This window comes from Ruditapes philippinarum, unplaced genomic scaffold, assembly GCF_026571515.1.
Source record: "Ruditapes philippinarum isolate M1 unplaced genomic scaffold, ASM2657151v2 ctg6418_1_1_1_1, whole genome shotgun sequence".
Classification (NCBI taxonomy): Eukaryota; Metazoa; Mollusca; class Bivalvia; order Venerida; family Veneridae; genus Ruditapes; species Ruditapes philippinarum.
In genome coordinates, this window is record NW_026856728.1 from 51,928 (window position 1) to 78,590 (window position 26,663).

At 32.4% G+C, this 26,663-nt stretch overlaps 1 protein-coding gene across 1 annotated transcript; it reads left to right on the forward strand.

The window, feature by feature from the left end:
* Positions 1–4,937: 4,937 nt before the first annotated feature.
* On the forward strand, positions 4,938–24,717 carry LOC132747491 (hemicentin-1-like). Its single transcript, XM_060736889.1, has 12 exons — positions 4,938–5,404; positions 9,219–9,349; positions 9,689–9,785; positions 10,447–10,577; positions 10,905–10,998; positions 11,752–11,904; positions 14,361–14,531; positions 15,902–16,072; positions 17,376–17,549; positions 17,775–17,951; positions 20,989–21,120; positions 23,419–24,717. The coding sequence occupies exons 1-12, from the start codon at positions 5,341–5,343 to the stop codon at positions 23,493–23,495; spliced, it is 1,572 nt and encodes a 523-aa protein (XP_060592872.1). The 5' UTR covers positions 4,938–5,340; the 3' UTR covers positions 23,496–24,717.
* The last annotated feature ends 1,946 nt before the right edge of the window (positions 24,718–26,663 follow it).

Genomic DNA, 26,663 nt, shown 5'->3' on the forward strand with positions numbered 1-26,663 from the left:
AATTTTAGTGCCAGTAAGCTTTGCTTAACTTGTTTAGATATGTGCTATATTTAATTGAGTTCATCTTGAATGCATGTTATAAGGTATATATGTCTTATATTTTCATATGAAATGTATCAATTCATGCCAATTTTTTATTATTATTATTCAATAACATTTATATAAAATATACATCTACAGAAATATCTTTTGTTTACATTATATGTAGTCATTACAATTTTTTAGACATCCACATAATATTTGTACACTTGTATACATAAATTAGACATCTACATAGCTTTTGTATGAATTATACATTTACATAATTTGTGAAATAATACGTCTATATGTATATATAGGTATATATAGACGTTAAACATTTATTATCATAATGTCAGATACAAAAATAGATGAAATAAAAGTAAAACAAATCATTTTGCTTTATTTTATTGATATTTTATTTTCAATTATGTCACATTTCTCTGATTCAAGAATTATTTATCTCACCTTTCATGTACAAAAAACTCGTGTCAGTATGAATTAAAGTCCAAACTTTCTCTTAAGAATTTATGAATAATGCAATATTTTTTATGAATTTGAAAACTATGGGCTGAGTTCAGAAGGTATAGTCATAAAATAACATCATATGAGGAGTGGTAGTTTACATTGTTGAATTTATATTTTTCATCTTTAGTTCACCACCTCTTCAAAAGTTTTATGAATAATTCCTCTGGGGTTTCTTTAAACAATATCCTTAGCCACATGATGGATTTTGACCAAACTTCACAGAAATGACCCTTACAATAATATGAATGGTTTTGATCTAATCCATAAGTAGGAATAAGAGTTAAAATTAGTAATGTTTTTTTTTAATCTACAAGGCACAGGGTATAGATATCTGACATAGTGAAAGCACCATCTGTTGATTCTTTAAAGCTGCATGCCTCCAAATGTTAGTAAGTCAAAATATTTCAAGAAAATGTAACTTGAGAACGAGGTTCTAAGATTAAGGAATGTAAATTTTAAGGAAAGTAAATAGATTCAAGTAAAAACTTACATGTTTTGTGTGATTAATGACTGATATTACAGTATTCATCACTATATTTCTACTGCTTTACTAATGCAGTATGAAGTATTTTTGCATATTTTTGGCCTCTTTTTGGTTACTGTGAACTGTAATGTGAAAATTACTTTCTTTGTTCACTTCACAGTGTCAAGATTTTAAATTCATTTTCAAAATTTTCATAAAAAATACAATGAACCTGGCGGCATATAATTACCCCTGGATTAAAATTGAACCAGTCCTTGGTCACGTGCATTTGTATCAGAAACACATTTAAATTTTCTTGTTTGAAAAGATTGCTTAACTATTTGGCATGCTATGCTGCTAATCAGACATCTAAAAAAGTTTTATTAATAAACAACACTGTCTGTTTCATACAAACGACTAAATATCAGTAAGTTCCTTACATGTTTATGTCCAGAAACTCCTGAAAGTGTTTACGTTTCACATGGAAGACATGGTATTGTTTATATTTCTGTATTTTCATTGACAACATCATCTACATGGTGAGCTTTTGCGTTGTAATCCACAATTTCTTTAAAAATATCTTTCAATGTTTGCCAGACAGGTTATTTACTTATATTTAAAACACTGATAATATTTCTGCATTAGCAGCACACTTATTCATTATCAAACAACTGTTAAAACATGTTCACCACGTCCGAACATCTGTATTAGCGGTAGTCTCCTCGTTACAAAATACGTCACTTTTAAAGCAAAAAAAAAAAAATTAACGGGGAAAAAATATCTTAAAGAAAATATATGATTAAATTCGGATGAAGTCAGGAAAAAAAAATGTCTTGTTAAAACCGGTAATTGCAATAAGAATGCAAAAACGTGTAGGGAAAAACGCATAACGTGTAGAAAAGAACGTAGAAAGTGTTCATTATGAAATCACTATTTCGGCGACGAATTTCATTTCTTTTATAATGATCATTACATAAGATAATAGGGAATCAAACTTTTCAAGCACTTCGCAAATTGTATTAAGTTATGAATATGAATATGAAAAAATGACTATTAGATACAAAAGATAATGTTATTAAATTAAATTATTTATGTTGTTCTCGGCAAATTACATGTACCAACTTAGACCTTAATCTTGTCTGCTAAATATTTTGTCTGTAATTAAAGAGTCAAATACTTGTTAGTTTGCTATTTTATCACTGTATTGTCTCATTCATTCATTCATTCATTCATTCATTCAAATCATTCATTCATTCATTCATTCACTTTGATTTTGATTCGCACACCATTGTGTTATATTTCGCCAACAGGAGATAAACCTTAAATTTTATTCTTTTTTTTTTCAGTCACATTGTTCATGACTTCATTACTGCCGGGTGTGAAAATTCATCGCATCGTACGTAAAAATCGTTGACGCATACAATAAACAAGGAAATCCGATTCTCTCATGGATTCTGGTGGAATTTTTATTGACCGTAAAATCAAGGGATTGCATCCTGTACTGATATAATACCGAATAATGCAAACAGTGTTGCAAAACTATTTTAAATTACATCCTCCGTGATTTAAAATAAATGATGTTTATTAACCTAGCTATGGTCACATCCGGTTCAAATGAGACAAAATATAATGCACTGACAGTGACAAGGTTATTTTTGTAATAGGCTCATAGCCAAAAAAATAAAGTACAGCTGAACTGGTTAAACTTCCGGCATTTTCAGTAATTTGTCTTGTCTATTTAATTAATTCATTATGGTTATAAAATTTGGTACAATCTTTTAGCATATAATGAACCAGGAACTGGAATATAGTTGCTCAAGACTTCCATTGTCTAAATTATATATTTTATCAAATAAAAGGTTTTGTTTTAATTCTTCCATATTAGATTTCATTCTCTCAATATTAACATTATTTTCGATTTTTAAGTATATAAGAAATATATTTTACTATTTCAACTGAGCTTGATTATCTGGAAAGAATACCGCTAACCAATTTTTATTTATTAAACTTCGCCCCGCGCACCCGCTAATTAGCGTGTTTTCATCCCGCGACCCCGCCATTTTAACTTTTTAATTCGACTTTTCGCTTGGCGGGGTCGCGGGGCAAAAACACGAATGGCACAAATCAGCCACCATATGAATGCATACGAAGACATATAGTTTATTTTTCTTCTTATTTATTACTAATCATTATCATTAATCTCTTAACTTTCTCTGTTGGTGAATCCATAAGTTTTCGTTTGATTGATAGTTTTCATGATATGGAAGCTTATTGTATTACATAGATACGGATCTTTTAAGTCGTGCTCTTCAAATTAACTGTATGGAAGTAAAAAGTACACTATGCATCAAATACCACACATGATTTTTTTATATCCTTTAACATCCGGGTTCCTCCGTAGAGGCAGAGGAAAGTGTCAACAATATTAAATTTATATTTTGAAGAAAAAAAGTTATGTCATCTCTTGTTCTGGTAATGGTAGTAATGGTTGTAACGAAAAGAAGAAATCGCCCTTGTATCTGGTGGTAAGTAATAGACTCATTTCCATCTAGCTGCATTCCATCTTATACATGTACACCAATCCATTTTCAGTTGAATATACGTTGTTTAATGACAAATTAGTCATATGAGCCGCGTCATGACAAAACCAACATAATGGGTTTGCGACCAGCTTGGATCCAGACCAGCCTGCGCATCCGCACAGTCTGATCAGGATCCATGCTGTTCACTTTCCGTTTCTCTACTTGTTATAGGGTTTGTAAGCGAACAGCATGGATCCTGATCAGACTGCGCGGATGCGCAGGCTGGTCTGGATCCATGCTGGTCGCAAACTCATTATGTTGGTTTTGTTATGGCGCGGCTCATATACATACTAATGCAAATATCAGAAAAAGACAAAGTTGCATGTGTGATAAAACTTTCCAAAAACATTAAAATTCGAACAAATACAAAACTTTACAGCAATTTTTTCACGCACTTTAATAATTTTAAATGTCTATTTCTTGGTGATTTTTTCCATATTCACTCAAACAAAAGTCCTTCATTTATTGAGAGTGAAACAAATTTTTTGATAAATTTACGGGAAAAATTAAAATAGTTCTTCTTTCTTTTACAGCTAATGTTTTGAACCCCCAGTTTCCTTTTTTTTTTAAAAGTTTTTTTTAATTTTAAACTGTCCCTTTGTCAATTTTTGCAAAAAAATTTTATCAAACAAACCCACATATTATAACTTTAGGCAGAATACATTACTTCTTTTGTAACGGGGTACACATTTCGTTATTAAAAAGTAATTTATGTTACATTTGAATAATGCATGCAAAGTGTCACTTGCTATATTTATATGAATACATGTTTTAACTATCAAAGTGAATATATATATAGTTGTTTTAGATGATATTTTGAAAATGAGCCGCGTCATGACAAAACCAATATAATGAGTTTGCGGCCAGCATGGATCCAGACCAGCCTGCACATCCGCGCAGTCTGATCAGGATCCATTGTTTTCGATCACAAACCCTATTACAAGTAGAGAAACTGATAGCGAACAGCATGGATCCTGATCAGACTGCGCAGATGTGCAGGCTGGTCTGGATCCATGCTGGTCCCAAACCAGCTAACACTATGTTGGTTTTGTCATGACTCGGCTCAAATATGTTTACTTATCTAGAGACGAGACGCTTTAAAAATTTTGTTTTTAAAAAGGCAAATGCATGGAAATAATCATACTTGACACTTTTAACGCTTTCACATATTTTTTAACGGAATTAGAATATTTGTACTGATCTTCGTAAAAAATAACCGAAATCGAATAGCAATTAAACAATCCTCGCGCTAGTATAGCGCTTCAAATGGAAATGAAGAAATCCAGCCTATAATTTAGATAATGCACGTTTTGTCTGGAAGTATATTCACCAGGACATTTATTTTATTTTTACAAAACAGTATACTACAGAAATATGTTATAAATAAACAAAACCAATGTAATGACGTGATTAGCACGAGGCAGAGTTCTGTTACAAATCAGTTCATTTATCTACGGGATCTTTGCATTCATTGTTTTTGTAGTGAATACCGGCTATCCATTGGTGATCCGCGAGGAATGATTCACACAGGAGCGGTGGTGGACAGCTACTAAATAAATACATATATTAGTTTAAAAGCGCAGCGTTCAATACATCACCGCATGTAAAAGTTAACAGACTAAGTGAACAGTGCTCTACTTTACAAATCACATAGATACTGTCTTTATATTTCACGTAATAACTATTAAGCTATAACGCGTTGCAAAAAGCGTGCATACTTTACGTAGGGAATACATATCATTAAGAATAATGCATGCACTGGATTTATTTGTTTTCTGTTTCTTTGCGGGAATACAGTTTCAGGGTATTCAAGGTAAGACTCAAATTATGATAAATAACATTTAATTATATCCAAAATATAAAAGCTATGTTTTATACATGTTATTCATGTAAGACGAACAATAAACGTCATGGTTACTAAAATCAGTATAAATCTATAAAGTACTTGTAGAATGTTTTACAGAGATATACGATTGTACAAGTGGTTATTGTTCACCCGCCAAATTCCTTGAATAAGATGCACTTAATAACTTCTTCTTACCATGCACGGGTAAAATAATGTTGAACGTGTGAATTTAGACCCCCGTTTTACTATAAGTAAGTATAGTATATATATTAACTTATTCACATAAAAATTCAAATAAGACAAAATGCTATATTAACTCACGGGGGTAAAGAATATATGCATGTACATATATACGTTTCTGTTTAACAAAAACTACTTTAAAACAAGACTCTTTCTCTGTAACTGTAAATTGTACTAAAAAACCTTAATTAAACCTTTATTACGTATTCTGATCGATTTATATAAATGAGGATATTGAATTTTAGTTCGTTTTTTAATTTCTTTTCCCCATTAAACCTATTAAAAAAGGGCCACTCCCCTTCATTATCCCTTTCATTTTACAATAAAAAAAACCAAAAAATTTCTTCCAAAAAATAACCTAGGAAAAAATGCTATTAAAAAGGGCGGGATTTTCCATTTTGATGTTAAAATTTATTGCCTCTTATAATACTAATACAATTAAGACCGCTCGTTGAGATTATTGGCAGTTTTATCATGGAAATATCTGTCCGATAAGCCCATTAGGCTTGGAAATAAATATATAACCCCTTGATACGAGATCTTTTATCTTCTGACACTGATACGCCAATAATGTCATAAAATGGTAATTAATTGTGTAATAATGTAAATATATGCCATGTAATTAACCAATAACAACCCAAAAAAAGGGGCAATTTAAAAGGTGAAACGAAATCATCAACTATTAAGTTACACAATATTACAGAAAAAACTGAAACGGACAAAACAAGTTTTTTAATTTAGGCCCTTTTCATTTAAATTTGCACAAACCCAAAAATTTTAAACCTTTTTATTTGTAATACAAAAAATCCAGATTTTCCTACACATATATTAACGACACGTCGTCGAAACGAAAGATCATTTATAACTTCTATCTATATTAAACTATAAGTTTTACACAAAAGGTTGCTTTTAAGTACATATCCCAGATTGTCATTGGCTATAAATATGTTTCTGATTTTCTAGACAGGGTTGTGGAGTGTTACCGCTGTTGCTGTAAAAACATTGAAGAATTAAACATTTAATTTAAAATCACATTTTCTCAGAAACAGCCTAACAGTTGGACTGGCTTGGAGAAATCTTCAAATTTTTGAGAATTTTCAGAACTTTTATGGAAATCTGCCAGGTACCAAATAACCCTAACTTACAACAATTGACATTTAATATCTGACTTTCAGTTTCGCATGCCACGTTATTTCATCTTCATGTTTTACATCCATTTCCGAAAATACCTTTTAAAAATGAGTCATATTTTGATAAAGATAGGGAATGACATGTCATAGTGTGATTTTAACAACCTTTAAATGTAAAACAAGGTAAACAATGAAATTAACGGTTTTGTAAGTAGTCATGTCATATAGATCTACGCTTTTCTCAATTAACTTTTATCTGTAGAACACGTGTTTGATCATTACAATGAAAACATGCAGATGAACTTATTAATGTATTTACACTGACCAGGGAAAGAAGCTTTAATTTAAGGACTAAGAAATCTGAGGATTCAGCGTAAGCCTAATGATTCATAAGAAAGATTTCACATTGCTGTTCATGCCATAATTTCTTTTTTATATTGCATTTTTGTTGATTGTAAATTTAAAATATTGTTTTAAGTCAGTCAGCTGCTGTAAAATTTAAAATTGTCAATAGAGAATCATTATAAGGAACTGTTTTCGACCCGGCCGGAAATAAACCACTTCACTTTATATCTTTTCTTCTTTTTTATGAATTTGTCTTGTGTCTAGGTTTTTTTACATCATGCTTTTCCGAATACAAAAAAAAAGACAAATATATAAACAACTTTGGCTATGATTTAAGTTGAAAAAAAAATCGCCATTAAGAAGATTTATAATTAAAATTGTCATGCGAACAATATATATTTTTTTCAGCACCATGCGATTTAATACATTTTTTTAATCTTACTTTAATCATAATTTATAATTCCTCTTTGAGTTTAACCAGACACACTACATCATGATAGACATCGGCATAATCAACAAAAATAAATATAGGATCTTCTCTAAATTTCTTTTATTTCGCTAATATGATGTTTTGATGATATCTTTAATAACAAAATCTTCATTCTCAGAACTTTGCAAAAAATATTTAATTTGACCTCCGAGGAATAGTGCGTTGTAAATTTCGCCAAAATATGATAGATTAGCTACAATATTTGTCTTATTGACTAACCTTCTGTAGCTACCTATTTTCAACAGATTCAATTTAGACACGAGACTTCTTGGAATCGAACAAGTTTGTTTATGAATATAAATCAATTAAGTCGCGGAGACGCTTGGATTCCTCTCGAGAGATTCACGCGCTTAGATGTATATACCGCGGCATCTTAATCAATTTCTACTGCTCAAAGTTGAATAGATTGTAAAATGTGATTATTTATTCCGCTGTAATTCGTTTGAGCCCCGTTTTTCCATATAAGTACCGGATGAAATACGCCAAATTATTTTTATTGCGTTTATTACATAACCCCTGACATTAATATAAGCTGCCTGCTAGAAACTAGCTATTTTATTACTTAATGATTCCCACGTGACCTTTTCTATGGTAAGAATCTTCTCAAACTTCAATGAAAGAAATGTTAAACTAATTATATGGGATCAGGTTTCCAATTTTGTATCCATAATAATATCTTAATTTGTAAATCACCGTTAAAATAATAGCTAAATAATTTATTATTGCATGAAATGAACAAACGTCGGTTGAAAATAAAATCATATTCAGAAATTTCCTGCTTTCCTGCTTTATTTTAACCATGAACCTGACAAAATTTGTCTTAAATTCATTTTGAAACAATTAAGGAATATCACCGCCAACATTATAGAGAATGCGCGGGCCTAATTCTTTGATTACAGCAATGTAAGATTGAATCTACTCGTAAAAATCAAAAAAAAATCTTGGTATTGTTTTACTATATTCTATATTATTACAATTTAAACGAAAAAAGCAGAAGAGAGTGCTCAAACACGAGTCTATCCTCACGGAAAAAAATGTAACCGTGCCCCATAAAAATTACTGATCGTGAAAATAACCAATACGTTACCATTTTCGGTTTTGTTAAAATATGTACATTTACATTTAACAGTATTTCTACCTTAATAAAGCCAACTCTTGAAACTTACAATTATTATTCTTTTTACCAACATATAAAAACTAACATTAGTTTTTTTCTGCCATTCAGTATATTTCCTTTGATATTATTCCTTCTTTTTTTATCCATTTTACTGTTTCACCCTGAAAAGATACGGGAATCCGCATTACGTAGGCTATTAAAATGGAATTTCTTTCATTACTTTATAGTACAAAATTTACAATTTATTAATATACTATAAGTTATAAGATGAAAGGGTCATTATATGCAGGTATACCTTGATCTAAGACAATGTTCGGTTCTAATGATTTTTCCTTAAGCACAGTCCGGGGTGAGAAAGCTTATGCTATAACGTTGTTATTTAAAAACATTTCTTTCAATGACTAAAACATAAACATTGTGAAACATAAAAATGATCTGAAAATGACATTTCTTACACAGGGGAATTTTCATGTTTCAAGAAATATCGAAGAAAGAGCAATAACTGTGGAGGATTAGTAAAAAGAAAGAATCTGCCTGACCCAGACACTTGTTGCTTAGATATAGGTCAAGGATTCTCCCTCCTAACATTGGTAAGATTATGAGTTTATAAAGTCCAGTAAAATTCAATTTTCAAGCATTACCTATTCGTTCTCATTTTGCAAATACATGTAGTCAAATATAAAGTATGTCCTTATTTCTTTTTAAGGTTTGACTACATTGTGCTTGTATATTGTCTGTGTATGTTTTATTACATGAATATACTCTGAAAAAAAGTAAACATATTAAATCATATGTAAGCACCAACCAGTTCTATTTGATACGAACAACTTCAATTCGAAAATGCTGGCTCAATTCAGATTATTTCACACCAATAATGGACTTTTTCTACAATTCTTCGCACTGATAGTAATAGTCGCATACATTTACAGGATATACAAGGAAAAAACAAATATACATGTGTATCTTGTGAAGACTGGGAGAGACAGAAAGGTGGCACGGAAACAACAACAGCAATAACACATCAAGGTAACTATGACATTTAGTCAAACCTTTCTACAAAATTTAATGCCAATAATTACATACGGATAATTTGATAACCTCTGTCTTAAATCAGATAGTCTTTAATACCAATTAGTAGGAACTAAATTATGGCCAGTAGAGGGAGTGTTGTAAACGTGCCAAGGTCTTTTACCTACTGGTTTTGATCTTCATGTACATGTAGATGGATAGTATTGTCTTCCTAGCAAATCATGTAAATGTGTAGTATTGTACGACACACAAGAGTGTAGATAACTTTTTTTACAAAGTGCTAACGGTATCTGCCTCTCAACGCAGGGACTGTAGGTTCAAACCCTATTGGACTAATGGCCTAGTTTTCTTGATATGAAACCAGTACTGAGTGCTGAGGGTTAAAGTGTCGTTCAATAAAAAGCTAAAGACATTCACAATTAATGATTAAGCTTAAGATTTATAAAATAGGTACTTTTAATCAACCACACCTTATTGTTGTTTCATTAAATAAATAGTTTTCCGTCCTATTGGAATTTCATAAAAAGCCACTGATATGTACGGTTCATTTAAGTAATTGTCAAAAGAAAAAGGAAATATTACATTACCAAATATATATCAGTCCAAATACATGCACGTTTTTAATATAAACATATACCTTATTTATTCAATTCTACAGAGGACTTTCATTGTTTCCGGAAGTACCGAAAGAAACATCAGCAATGCGGGGGACCAATCAAACAACACAAGATATCGACGGCGGAGGAGTGTTGTCTTGGCAAAGGAAAAGGCCTCACTACAACTGGATTGGTAAATTTTGAAAAAGTTGCATTAATTTAGAATGAAAACATTTATGCCGATTTTACTGTTTGAACACATATACATGTACATGGTAACTTTCAAAATAACTTCACATGATCGCATTTTTATGTACAAACTAGTTATTCAGTATAGAATCATCTAAATCTGAAACCATCTTCGAAATGTAATATAACATGTGTTGTTGAAATTCATGTACAAATTAAAGGAACACGGGAACGAGGCCGTTTTCATACTGCAAGACAAAAGTGGTTTTCAGTACGCATATAATTTGGTGACTTGATTTATTTTCAATGTTATAGTCAATTCTTTTTGCAGGACAAAGTAGGAAAGAATAAATACACGTGTATATCGTGTGAAGAATGGAGGAAATCACGTGAACAATCAACAACGGTTCCAACCACAACAACAGGTGAATAATAGTACTGAAATTTCATTGCATTTGTTGTAATACAGCAATTCTCATTTGGAAGACTATTTGTCTAAGTCTTCCTTTGGGAAGAATTGTTACTGTTACTGTAAAGAAGGTAACTGGTAAGCAGTTCTGCAGTACATTTGACTTTCATTAAACCGGAGGGTAACGGATAGTCAAATGTATATTTCAATAATGATGATTCTATACCGGTAAATGTTTAACAATTAATTGTAGCTTTGTACTATGTATTTGCTACGTTGCTATTATATGTGTGTTGATTGTTTGATATTTTGCTATTAGATGTTCGCTATGTTGCTATTAAATGTTTGTTTTGTTGCTGCTATTTGTTAGTTATGCTGCGCAAATAGGATTGTTATGTTGATATTATATATTTGTTATGCTGCTATTAGATGTTTGTTTTATGCTGCTTTTTGAATGTTTGTTATGTTACTGTTATTTTGTTAGTTATAATTTTGCGGTTCTATGTTTGTTAGGTTGCTTTTATATGTTAGTTTTTTTAGAAAATATGTTTGTTATGTTGCTATTATATGTTTGTAATGTTGAATTATATGGTTGTTATGTTGCTGTTATATGGTTTCTGTGTTGCTGTTATACATGTTTGTTATGCTTCTGTTGAATGTTTGTTATGTTGCATTGTATATTTGTTATGTCTCTGCTTTATATGCCTTTTATGTTGATATTATATGCTTGTTATTTTGCTATTATAGATAATTATGTTTTCTCTTTCAGAGAGAAAGTCCGATGAATGGGGTCCATGGGGTGATTGCAGCTCCACGTGTGGGACCGGATGGCGGTCACGATACCGACAGTGCAGTGACTGCGAGGAGACGCAGGGATTGAGCATGCAATCAGAACCATGCATCGTTCACTATTACTGTCCAGGTAATTCTCTTTGTACTTAAAATAAGTTGTTTTTTATATGCCCGAAAGAATTTCGGGCATATTATGTTATACCCCCTGGCGTCCGTCCGTCCGTCCGTCCGTCCGTTAGCAATTTGGTTTCCGGAGCATAACTTAAGTTCCATTTGGCCCACAGTATTCAAACTTCATAGGATGATTGTCCATATTGGGTAGAAGACCCCTATTGATTTTGGGGTCACAAGGTCAAAGGTCAAGGTCACTATGACCTTAAAGCTGAAAACAGTTTCCGGAGCATAACTTAAGTTCCATTTGGCCCACAGTGTTCAAACTTCATAGGATGATTGTCCATATTGGGTGGAAGACCCCTATTGATTTTGGGGTCAAAGGTCAAGGTCACTATGACCTTAAAACTGAAAACCGTTTCCGGAGGATAACTTAAGTTCCATTTGGCCCACAGTGTTCAAACTTCATAGGATGATTGTCCATATTGGGTTGAAGACCCCTATTGATTTTGGGGTCACAAGGTCAAAGGTCAAGGTCACTATTTCTTAGAAATTGAAAACAGTTTCTTTAGCATAACTTAAGTTCAATTTGGCCCACAATATTCAAACTTAATGGGATGATTGTCCATATTAGGTAAAAGACTCCTATTGATTTTGGGGTCACAAGGTCAAAGGTCAAGGTCACTATGACCTTAAAACTGAAAACAGTTGTCGGAACATAACTTAAGTTTTATTTGGCCCACTGTGTTTAAACTTCGTAGTATGATTGTCCATATTGGGTAGAAGACCCCTAATGATTTTGGGGTCACAAGGTCAAAGGTCAAGGTCACTATTACCTTAGAACTGAAAACAGTTTCCGGGGCATGACTTAAGTTCCATTTGGATCACAATATTGAAACTTAAAAGGAGGATTGTTTTGTGAAGGAGGTAAAACTTTATTTAATTCCCATGTCTTAGAAATGTTTCATCTTTACTAAAAAAAATCATTTTCGGGCATATAATGCTCCGCCTAGCGGTGCTCTTGTTTTTCAATTTCTATGAGAAAATATCTCTGCGGCTTGAAATATGAAGCAGACATTAAGTAACATTAATGTTAACGACGACTAGAGTAATTTACTCTTATTGTTGTTTTCTTTTAAAAAAAAGCTTAAGTGCAAAAGTTTCTACCATGTGAAAAAGACCGATGGCAGACATGCATTTTCCGTTGTTTTACACCAGTGTTTCGTGATAAACTTATTTCCAATACAGATAAATATTGTTTTTTCATGCAATAAATCTTGCATTTGTTTGACAATTTCCCACAATAAGGTCTTTCAGTTTTCCAAAAACACAGCGCTTAATTAAAACAGATGGGACAGTGATAACATCCAAGCGTCCGTTAACTAGATTTCCTTGCTAACTTCAATCATACAAACAAGCGATTGTATGAAATGACTTCAATGGGTTACAAACCATATGGGAATCGGTTTCATTAGCATCACCGATAATAGAAATTGTCGGCTGTCAGGAAAAAAATTGCGACTGCTCTTTTAACGCCTTATTTGCGAAATTTCCACTTTATATCAAGTGGATCTTACGCCCCGCGTTGTTAGAACTTGAATTATTTGTGTTTTTGTTGGATAGAATATTGACATTGAATTCGATGTCTTTATTTTTACATTCTTGTTAAGTATATAAAGAGTTCTCCTTTTGGAAAATGTTATAAAAGTTGACTTGTTGCTTTCAAAAAGCTCGGTTATTCCAAATAAAACGGGAAGTGATGCCTTTAAAACATGTTCTGGTTATTTCTGAAAACAGGTCAAAATCAGTAAAGAAAAAAGTCCAAACCTATGACTAAAAATTCTGAATAGGTTTTTTACCCATTTTCTTAACTATTCAATGTACATTGTATATTGTAAATTATGTCTTTGTTACATACTGTACATATCTGATATAAGTTTGGTCATTTTCAACTGAAAAAATACAGTCAACTTTCTTTATCCCGACATCACTTTTCTCGATAGTTTCGTTATCTCGAAATTCGTTATCTCGAAAATGTACATTAATTTGAATAATCGTATTACACACCTGACATTGCTCGAATGCTGGTGTCACGAATATGTATTAAAACTATATTCATATTTCTATTCTTAAAGAAAATATTTCCTTCTGTATATTTCCTTCAGATTTTGTACGCATCATTTTACTCTTTTTTTTAAGGTATATCACATAAGTGTGCTATTCTTGTAGATTGTATCGCTGTAGTCGACTGCTTATCGTTGCATTTGTGCTCGTGTAAATAATACTTTGCTCAATCAATGGCCGCAATCCATTAGAATAACGTATACTGTCGTAATATTCATAATTTACTCTCTACACAATTAAGTTTTTAATGCCTGCCACTAAACCGTTTCAGTTGTCACAATTCTCTGTTTTTACCCAAAATGCACTGTTCATTTTCTGTTATATATCTTGGAAACATGTACACTATTATAGTCGACGGTCACTGGGGAGAATGGATGACTTGGATGACGTGCACGGTATCGTGCGGGGTCGGAATCCGGCGGCGGGAGCGGTTCTGTAATAGGCCGAGACCAATGCACGGCGGTGAGAATTGTGAGGGGCCAATGTTGGACGAAGAATCGTGTAATGAGGAGCCATGTGCAGGTAACACTGAACTTAACGTATTAGTTATAAAGATTATTCACATGTTATATATGGCCCAGTATATATGGCTGTAAGCGTTTATGACTGCAAACAATCTATTTTATACGGTCATATAACCTGTCAAAAATCTTAGTATCCAAAATTATATATGACATTAGGCCAGTATGAATGAATTTTTCTTTCAGTTTCAATAAAGAAGATTTTTTATTTATTTGCTGTTGGTTTGATTTTTGTAGGTTATGGGGGAACAAAATTATTAACTACCCTAATAAACGGTAAAAGTTTTTATTATTTCATGTGTAAGTGTCTTATCTAATAAAGAAAAGTACAAGCATGGTATTTTCCCAAATTGCAATATTGACCATTATGGGGATCAGAAACATGAACACTTTTCTAAAAATTGACAGCATCCGTATACATGTACTATAAGATTTCTGGAAGGATAATACACGGAACGAGACTTTTTTGACCTGAATAATATCCGAGCGAGAGTTTATATAGATCTCAGAATGCTATTGTCCCATTTATCTCGTCAGCAATTTGTGATATTGCAAATTCCTTAAATTTACTATTTTAAATAACACCCTCCCTTTCTACCCCTCACAAAAAACAAAAAACAAACAAACAAAAACATACGGAGTTTGAATTGCGTTAAATTAAGCAATTTTTGTGTATTTTTATCGTACATCTCAATGGCAATTGTAAGATTTATGAAAAAATCGCACCTGAGTTTTATCTACTGTCAGGTAAAATTTATGCTGTTTATAAACGATTTGTGAGCATTAAATCTCATAACTTCAAACAAAAATGAATGAACTGATAATTTTCATACAGACATTTTTTAATGAACCGTATTATTTACTATGAGTTAACTTCACTGAAGTTTACGTGTATATAATTTTACGATATTACATAATCGAAAACATTCTTTCCTAATCATATTTTATGATAAACATACCTTGTAATGCTACATGTTATTGATTTAGATAGGATTTGTGGTTTTATATTAAATGTGTGTTAATACGTACATCTTGATCAATGTTGTTTTTTTTTAACTTCAGACAATAGGCATTTAAGTACTCTATTTTACCTATACGTATTTAAAAAACGTAATGATTCAGCAAAAAAAGAAAAGAAAAAGAAGTAAGCGCAAGTAATTGCCTACCTCATTATTAGAAAGTATTAGCCAGGGTTCTATGATATCACGATACTTAAAGTTTATTTGAAAATATCTAAATTTAAAAAACGTTGAATTTATATCCCCCGCCGAATACTTGTTATTGATGTAAAGTTTTGTTTGTTTTATTTCGTCTGCGTCTTTTGATTTATTTTGTCTGCGTCTTTTGATTTAGCATAATATCTTTAAAAAGTTGATGGAAACTGGGGCCTGTGGACACGATTTGGTATGTGTTCACGAACATGTGGGCGTGGCGATATGACAAGAACTAGAGAATGTAACAGCCCCGCCCCTGCTGGTGGTGGCAGACCATGCCGAGGGAGGAGCGTTGATACAAGGCGTTGTGAAAGACGGAAATGTGCAAGTAAGAATAAAAGCATTTCATTTTCATTTATATAAAATTAATGTCCAATTTTTTTTTGCCTAAATTATAAAATGGAAAGCATGCAGCAACGAAAAGAGATCTGGATTGCAAGTAAAGGCAAACAAAAGAAACGTTTATTATATACATATAAATGAAATAATTATTGTGAAATAGAATACAATAATACAATAAGATGCATATTTCCCCCTCCCCCGTATTTTCACTGAAAAAAGTATGTTTCGCTGCAGTGAAACATATTTTTTTTATTTTCACTACTTTCTGCATGTGCGGTTCAGCCAATACACAAAGTTAAAGGGGATGATTTTGGTGTCATAAGGTCAAAAAAGTAAAAATAACTTTATGAATTCAAGATTTCAGGTTCATGAATTTCCGATATCAAATTCACGATTTCAGCTTTATCAATTTAACTTCATAAATTCATGTTTTGAACTGCACGATTTCAACTTCATGCATCTTCACGAAGTTCAAATCGCGAATTTGCGGAAGTTTGCGGAAGTTGAAAACGTGAATTCATTAAATTGAATTCGTGAAGTTGAAATCGTGAATTAGTGAATTCTGTATTTGAAAGAATCCTTGAAGATGAGCGTTGAAATGTAAACCACCGGCATTTCGTAAAAAAGAAAAAAGTAAATAAAAGAACCTTTTATTATACAGGAAACAATTGAAATTTATCTTGTTTAAGTCATGGCTAACGCCACTCATGAAATATTTATTTTCAAACCACTCAATGAATATCAGCTTTGTATTTATAGAAAAAATGAATATCCTCTATATTAATGCAGTACATGGTACCCACAAAGTATAGCTGGCTTCTAGTCTTAATATTTCTGTAAAAAATAACGCATATAATATTCAATCTTAAAATTACGTTTTTTCAAATCTTTGCATTTTGTTACCGACACTGTCATATTCAAACACATCGCAATCTTCTGGCTCTACCGATGTCGCAAGAGTTGAATTTTAGATATTTCATATATAGATACAAGTAAATGTCAATTATTAACCTATGTTTCATTCTTATTTCAAGCTTATAATTTGAGCCGCGTCATGACAAAACCAACATAGTGCGTTTGCGACCAGCATGGATCCAGACCAGCCTGCGCATCCACGCAGTCTGATCAGGATCCATGCTGTTCGCTTACCAACTCTACAAGTAGAGAAACTGATAGCGAACAGCATGGATCCTGATCAGACTGCGCGGCAGGCTGGTCTGGATCCATGCTGGTCGCAAACCCATTATGTTGGATTTGTCGTGACGCGTCTCATTTATACTTTTTCTCAGTTCACGGAGGGTGGTCAACGTGGGAAGGGTGGAGCAGTTGTCCGGTCACATGCGGCTCCGGTGCACGTACTCGAACACGTGCGTGTAATAGACCGATACCTAGATTTGGTGGACGTCACTGTGATGGATCAGAATTAGATACAGATATCTGTGATATTGGAACACCATGTCCAGGTAAAAGAAATGCTCAGTATATTAACAATTCCACAGATAGATACCACTTTTATCCTACATTGTCCGCCGAGGCTGAAACCAGGGCTTCAATTAAATGGTGATCTTGCAAGCTGTATACATGAAATTGTAAATATTAGATTTTAAGTTTAGCTTTGTCTTCATATGATTAGTTTAGCTTTTACTTCATATTAAATATAATATGTTTGTTGTTGTTGTTGTTTTCAGTGGATGGAGGTTGGTCAGAATGGTCAGATTTCGGAAGTTGTCGAGCCGGACCTTGTCAATATGGTCATCGTATAAAGACACGAGTTTGTGATAATCCTAGACCTCAACATAGAGGGCGCATGTGTCGAGGCCGCAGCGTAGAACGTGTTTCTTGCAAGAACGAGCATGGATGTCCGGGTTAGTATTAAGGTGATTCCGCTTTGTCAGCCATGTTTGTTTTCAAAAAGTCTGTCCAAAGTGAAAGTAGGCCAAAATTCATATAACAACAAAGCTCACATTGTTATATGATGAGCCATTTGCAAGTACACTTCTAGGATTATATTTTAAGGACAATTATAAACAAAAATAAAAATGATAACAATAAGAATATTTACCTTGAATGGGCTACATTTCTGAAGACCAAAATCATTCTGTTGCAAAGTTTTATGCACATTTCATGAATGGCAAAATCTTTTTTAAAGTCTGTTTTAGTGCCTACAAAAGCTTTTTTTTTGCAGCAAATACAAAAATCTTTCCAAACTTAACGCCAAATAAATCCGTATCTCATGTCCTTCTAAGCACATGGCCTCCATTATTTTTTGTAAAAAAGTAGTGCAAGAAATAAATCATCATTTATAGCCTTATGAACTACAATTAAAATGAAAACACAATCAAACTTTAAAATCTAACCTTTTTATGTGTAACAGTGAAGTGTGTCTGTTTGTCATGTACACAAGAAATAGGTAAATGATGTTTATTTTCATGGTACTACTTTTTTACACATGTCATGGTGGCCATGTTTTTTCAAGGTCAGATAAACTACTTTCCTAAGATTTATGTTTTTTAAAGTTTTTTTGTATTTTCTGCAAAAAATAGCTTTTGTAGGCACTAAAACAGACTTTAAAAAGGATTTTGCCATTCATGAAATGTGCATAAAAATTTGCAACAGAATGTTTTTGGTCTTCAGAAATTTAGCCCATTCAAGGTAAATTTTCTTATTATTATCATTTTTATTTTTGTTTAAAATAGTCTTTAAAACATATAACAGGAAGTGTACTTGCAAATGGCTCATCTTATAACAATGTGAGCTTTGTTGTCATATGAATTTTGGCCTACTTTCACTTTGGACAGACTTTGTGAAAACAAACATGGCTGACAAAGCGAAATCACCTTAATTTAACGTGTTCAATGACAATAAAAGGTGTTTATGTAGACATTTACATTTGTAATTGTAATGTATATATCATCATTAAGAAAAATTGAGACAGAAATTATTTTACATCATCAGCATCATCATCATCATCATCATCATAAGCAACAACAACGCCACTGCTTCTGCTGACATTCTTCAAATGTCTTAAAACCCTGTGATAATGTTTCTATATGAATGATGAATATCATCATCATCATCATCATCATTATCATCATCATCATCAGTCTCATCATCGTAATCATTTTTATATGCCCGAAAGGGCATATTATGTTATACCCCCTGGCGTCCGTCCGTCCGTCCGTTAGCAATTTGGTTTCCGGAGCATAACTTAAGTTCCATTTGGCCCACAATGTTCAAACTTCATAGGATGATTGTCTATATTGAGTAGAAGACCCCTATTGATTTTGGGGTCAAACGGTCAAAGGTAAAGGTCACTATTACCTTAAAACTGAAAACAGGTCCGTCCGTTAGCAATTTGGTTTCCGGAGCATAACTTAAGTTCCATTTGGCCCACAATGTTTAAACTTCATAGGATGAATGTCTATATTAGGTAGAAGACCCCTATTGATTTTGGGGTCAAACGGTCAAAGGTAAAGGTCACTATTACCTTAAAACTGAAAACAGGTCCTCCCGTTAGCATTTTGGTTTCCGGAGCATAACTTAAGTTCCATTTGTTCCAAAATGTTCAAACTTCATAGGATGATTGTCTATATTGGGTAGAAGACTCCTATTGATTTTGGGGTCAAAAGGTCAAAGGTCAAGGTCACTATTACCTTAAAACTGAAAACAGGTCCGTCCGTTAGCAATTTGGTTTACGGAGCATAACTTTAGTTCCGTTTGGCCCACAATGTTCAAACTTCATAGGATGATTGTCAATATTGGGTAGAAGACCCCTATTGATTTTGGGGTCAAAAGGTCAAAGGTCAAGGTCACTAATACCTTAAAACTGAAAACAGTTTCCGGAGCATAACTTAAGTTCCATTTGACCCACAATGTTCAACCTTCATAGGATGATTGTCCATATTGGGTAAAAGACCCCTATTGATTTTGGGGTCACAAGGTCAATGGTCAAGGTCACTATTACCTTGATACTGAAAACAGTTTCCTGGAGCATAACTTAAGTTCCATTTGGCCCACAATATTCAAATTTCATGGGATTATTGTCCATAATGGGTAGAAGACCCCTATTGATTTTGGGGTCAAAGGTCAAGGTCACTTTTACCTTAAAATTGAAAACAGTTTCCGGAGCATAACTTAAGTTCCATTTGACCCACAATATTCAAACTTCATAGAATGATTGTCCATATTAGGTAGGAGACCCCTATTGATTTTGGGGTCACAATGTCAAAGGTCAAGGTCACTATTACCTTGATACTGAAAACAGTTTCTGGAGCATAACTTAAGTTCCATTTGGCCCACAATATTCAAACTTCATGGGATTATTGTCCATAATGGGTAGAAGACCCCTATTGATTTTGGGGTCAAAAGGTCAAGGTCACAATTACCTTAAAACCAAAAAAGTTTCGGAAGCATAATGTATGTTCCATGTGGCCCACTATATTCAAACTTCTTAGGATGATTGTCCATATTTGGTAGAAGACCCCTATTGATTTTGGGGTCACAAAGTCAAAAGTCAAGGTCACTATTACCTTAAAATTGAAACCGTTTCCGGAGCATAAGTAAAGTTCCATTGGCCCACAATATTCAAACTTCATGGTATTATTGTCCATATTAGGTAGAAGACCCCTATTGATTTTGGGGTCACAAGGTCAAAGGTTAAGGTCATTATTTATAACTTAAGTATTAACCAACCTACAGCTGTAAAATTTTATAGGATGAACAGCTTATTCCCATTTCTTACAAATGCTTCATCCTTACTAAAAAAAAAACAACAACACTTTCGGGCATATAATGCTCCGCCTAGCGGTGCTCTTGTTTTTCATTATCATAAGTATCGCTTCACATATGAACTGTGTATAAACGTAATCATGGATAATATTTCTGCTGTATATTTACTTAAAGTTGATGGTGCTTGGTGTGATTTTGGTCTATGGTCTCCGTGCAGCGCCACCTGTTTAGGTTATACATCGACACAAACACGCTCACGTGCATGCCATTGTCCGGCGTCTAAAAATGGCGGCAAAACATGCAAAGGTAAACTTTCATTAATAATGATGAAAATGATATAAACACTATTTGTTAAAGAACTAAATAATGTACATATACATTAATAATGAAAATGTACGTAAAATACATTTCTTTGATTCATAATTATAAAGTTTTAAGTTTGATTTTTATTTATTAAGTTGACTATATCTAAAGAACTAAATAATACAAGAATGTATAGATAATTTTTATTGTCTTTACATATAACTGATCTTTTCCCGTAAGTCAGCAATATTCGTGCATTGGGTCATTTTTATATAATTTAAAGTATCATATGAAAATACGCAAAAACAAAATAATATCAGCCAATGCTATCCGCATGTACATGCTAACCGTATAATATAAATTATGTCCTTTACATATCGAATCATTAAAGTGGACATGTCCTCTACGGGCATTTATTCATATGTATTTCAATAATTCATAAAAACTAAAAACAATTGAAATTTAACAATTGGATATTGTAATAAAATATTGCTTGCAGAAAAAATATGTTGATGATGTACATGTATTATGAACATTTATTGTATTACAAACCTTCCAGTACAGACCAGTCAGTTAACTTTAAATTCAAGCTGAGTATACATGCATATCGCATGTAATAATCAAAGTGCTGCAGCACTGAATGCGACGGACATGCAACCGGAGAGACATTAAGGCTTCTTTTAGAAAAAAACAAAACAAAACAAAAACAAAACACAAAATATATAACAGAGAAAATTTGTTCCATACAAGTTCGAGATTTGTAGAGCAATATATTTTGTGTCCCAAATTGATATAATTCAGATTTTCTACTTTCAAGCACTTAAATACAGAATGAAATTTATGCCTAAAAACTCTGGTCAAACTTGTAACGAAATATTTCTAGAATAAATGCAGGCAAATAAACTTCAAACATAATACATTATACATTTGAGAATGCTATTTAGAATTGATTCGTGTTATATCATAGTGGGCATACAGACAATAAAATATAAGTCATTTGTATTTTTATTTCTCTTGGATATGTCTCATTAAAAAAAATGGTTAAAATCATCAGCAATTAATAGTGTATTTCTTAGATTTTTTTTATTTACAAAGTAAAGATGTAGAGGCTAGAGCACATCGTTTTTATTTTAATTTAAATGTCACTTATGCACTACAGTGTTTAGTTGTCCTTTTCAACTTCACACTAAATTCCATTTTCAACTTGTTTGCTTCTTACAATGTGTATAGCATTTCTAAAAGTATTGCATGTAATCCGCTGGTTTATTAATTACATGTTTAATGTGTACTTCCTAATCGCCTGTCCAAAATTCAGAACAGGTGAAGCAGAATCTATTTTTAGAATAGCGAAGGTTAACTCATATCATGACCTAGTAAAATATGTAAACAAACCACAAGAATCGGAAGTAGAACTGATATTATAACTTCCTTACCATGAAAGACTACATGGCGGTAAAGTGTCTTACATGCATTTTCAAAAATAGATATTTACATTAACCATTGTACTGTATCTAATATATTAATAACTGCTGAATATTCAGCTAAACCCGCGGTATGAGTCACGAAAATAGTTCTTCTTTTATTAATGCGCGAGTTATCCTAGAGTCACGAAAAACTTTTGATTTGTTAATAATAATGTTTTGTATAATGTAGAAATATTTATTTCCTACTAATAATGTCTTTGAACTCAGAGGTTACACCTTTATTGTAGTATAATTTGCTGTCCTACTTTTTCGACAGCGGTAAATCGTTTCAGCAGTAATTTGCATATTGCGCAATAATACTACGGGACTACAACGTTTTTATCAATAATATACGTTCATATTTTAACTTGGATAACTTAATTTGAAATTGAAAAGGCTAAATATGGAAGACATTAAGATATCCAGACAAAGTATGGGAGTTTTGAAGGATCAAATTCATGTACTATTTCTTGGGCTGTTAATTGGTTTAGGACACATTGCGCGAGTGTAGCCAACGAAATCCCATGTGTAGATGACTTAGCTCTGAACGCGCCTGAGGGCGCGTCCGTCGCAAAAATATAATTTTAAACAAAGCTTTTATGCACCAGACTATCTTTCTACTACCCACGAGACAGTTCTGAGGACAAAGGGTAAACAAGTCTGGTTTTAACCTCCCGAGGCCTCTGACTGTAAGTACAATGCGATGTTTTAACCTAGGCTTCTTAATCGTAATAAATCACCATTATTAGTGTTGGTTTAATTGGCTGAAACATAAATCTAAGGAAGTAATAATAATAATTATAATTTACAATGGTTGCGTATTTTTGTTGATTGACAGGTGATTACTTTGAAACCAGGGAGTGTTCTGGTGTTGTACCATGCCCAGAGTCACCAACAGTAGACATTGATGGTTGAAAACCAGGGTCCAGACCGTTAGTCATTTTCAACATACAGCAGACGACAGGAAAATGATTCAATAGTTTGAAGAGGACTGTGCTTTGATTAAGGGCAGACATCCTTATTTAAAATGATTTCTGTATCGTTGTTGTTATTATTTTACTTATTTATTAAAGCAGCACGCCTCCAGATTCATGTTAATTTTCATGAAAATTTTGGAAATGTATCTAAAAGTAAAATATTGTGAGATGAATAAAGCAATTTCCATATTGCAATTTGCACTTACAATCCAAGAAAATTACCAAATAGTGGTCAACATATGCAAAAACAGCCTTTCAAAAATGCAGTCGTATGTACAATCTACAGAAAAATATTGTGACTTGATTGTTAAATTTTCTTAACTGGTTCTGTTACAGTTGTTTTAATAGAGAACACGAGGTCATGTTACTTCTATGCTTACTTCATCTAGACCAATAATAATGCATCGTTAGTCAGCAGGCGAAATAAGTTAGTTTGCAAATTTGCACGATCCGCCTTAAATATAATATTGTACATTTAAAAGTTGGAAAATTATAGTCCAAAAAAGCATCCGTTGCACAAAAAAAAAATATTTAAGGGTTGAAAGTGAATTGTTAGTGTCGTCTGCATTTACCCGCCATTTTATGATAAATCTTCCACTCGATCCGTTACTTATTTCTTTTTTAATGGAATTTACTTGTTAATTTTTTTATCATATACGATTTTGTAAATTTAAAACACAAAATGCATATTTTTATTTTTAATATTACTATTTGCCTCATTTTAGAGGGAAAAACGTGTAAATTGTAAAATCATTGTGCATTTTAAATGTTCTTTATAATTTGGCAATGTAGCTTAGGCCAGTACAGATGTAGCTGTTGTTTTTTGTTGTGGGTTTGCTTTTTATAATCTTAAAATATCAATAGCGAACTAAAGAAAAAACGTTTGGTATTTTATTTGTAAAAAGTTTTTTTTTTTTTAACTTTTCTTGAAGTCAGTGGCATTTTTAGAATTTCATGCGTAAAAATGCTGTACTAGTATTTTTCATTTTATTCTATTCCTGTTTTTCATGTGTTCTAAAATAACAATGAATGTATATACCTTTTTAGTGTTTATTTTTCACATATTTCTTTACATCGATTTATAATTCATTTTTATTAGATCAATTGCTTTTCTTCACATTGTTAAATATCTTACTATTGATAATAAAATACATTGAATACTTCTGTTTTTATCATTTTTATAATTTTTTAATTAGATCTATCATACTTAAAAAAACAATGTTCAAAATTACAAAGTCGTTTTCTCAGTGTACCTATAATACCCAAGTAAAATCTGCTTTGGACTTTATAAAATGCTGTCAGCCATCGTCAGTTAGTGCAGAATCTAAAACATAATTGAGCCGCGTCACGACAAAACCAACGTAATGCGTTTGCGACCAGTATGGATCCAGACCAGCCTGCGCATCCGCGCAGTCTGATCAGGATCCATGCTGTTCGCTATAAGTTTCTCTATTTAAATAGGGTTTGTAAGCGAACAGCATGGATCCTGATCCGACTGCGCGGATGCGCAGGCTGGTCTGGATCCATGCTGGTCGCAAACGCACTATGTTGGTTGTGTCGTGACGCGGCTCAATTAATCAAGTGTTTATCACAGTTTGTAATAAATTAAAAGCTGGTCAAGATATAAAAGCTGGTCAAGGTCGTTTAGGACATTCTTTAATAAGATTAAACTGTTCCAATGCCTAGTCATCCCTAATGTCACTGTATATTGAAAACTTGTTACTGATCTTTGCTATGTTTCCAAATAAGCGTTCTCTTTCATTCATGCTTTGTACAATACTCATAGTTTTCCGAGTCGAACGCAATAGAAAAAGAATGATGACACTGTATTAAGTATTAATTTAACAAACATATATGTATCAGGACTAATGAATCTTTATCATGCAAATTGGGCAGACATGACCAACTAACATTGTTTAGCTAGATATATCCATCATTAAAGGGACTCCACTGAGGTTTGAAAACCTAAATACATAGCATTTGAATTTCTTACATAAATCAGCTAAAGCACTTTAAACAGAAATATATGCAAAGATAGTTAAGAAATATACTTTGAAATAAATTGAAAATCGTATTTTTATGCTTTTCTTAGCCCGATTTTAGTGAAAAGCGTTTAAACGCTTTTCATTTTGGGTCATTTTTTTACAATTTGAATAATTATCCTGGAAAAAACGAAGTGTGCGAATGATCTGAAATTTTTAGTGGTCTAAACTTACATCAAATGGTACATTTATCTGGAAAAAATATTTTGAGTCCTATCATGTCAAAAAACCTCAGTGGAGTTCCTTTAAAATTAGGAGATATGAAGACGTGAATTGAATAGTCAGTCAATATCGTTCAAAGTGTCTGGGACTAATGTTATTGTTAATGCGAAGTGTTTTCAGTGAAAAAGTCGAGGTATGATCACCAAGAACAATTTGAATATCCACACACACGTTTATGGTCAAACGTGGACAGGAAACAAAGAAATCGTTCTAAACATTTTATAGTAAACTTGTGTTTCAACACTCTTTGTGTATTCTTCCAGTAAAATATTCATATCGTATCACGTGATTCAGAAATCTTAGATAGTTCAAGCAACATTATTATTGTGACATCCACCTTACGTTTAAAATTTTTGCCTAATGCAAAACAAATAATAATACAAATATTTTGTAAATATCATATATACATGTACATATTTTTTTTCTATTAATACAAAATATTGTACTAGTAAAAATCACAAAGTTACGTTTATGTATACTTATCTAAATTAGGTTGCCTTATCAGAGTAAGTGAATGAATTCGTTGATGATTTCGTCTTTATATTCCTATCTTATGAAAGTAAGACAATGGGACCAAGTAAGACGAAAAGCTTCTTTCTTCTGTTACTTATAATACCATTTTCTTATTGCTATGTCGATTCCGTGACCTTGACATTGATTCAAAGGATGGAAATCCTAGAAACGAGAGGTATGTTGACACGTTTCAGCTTTATTTTCTTTCATCTTAGAAGAACATTTGTCACTGTTGTGTTTGATTTGTTAACATATTGAGTGTCAGATTTTAATTAAACTATATGGTTTAATTGAAAGGAGGATTAAAATATAACTATAATCAAGTACAA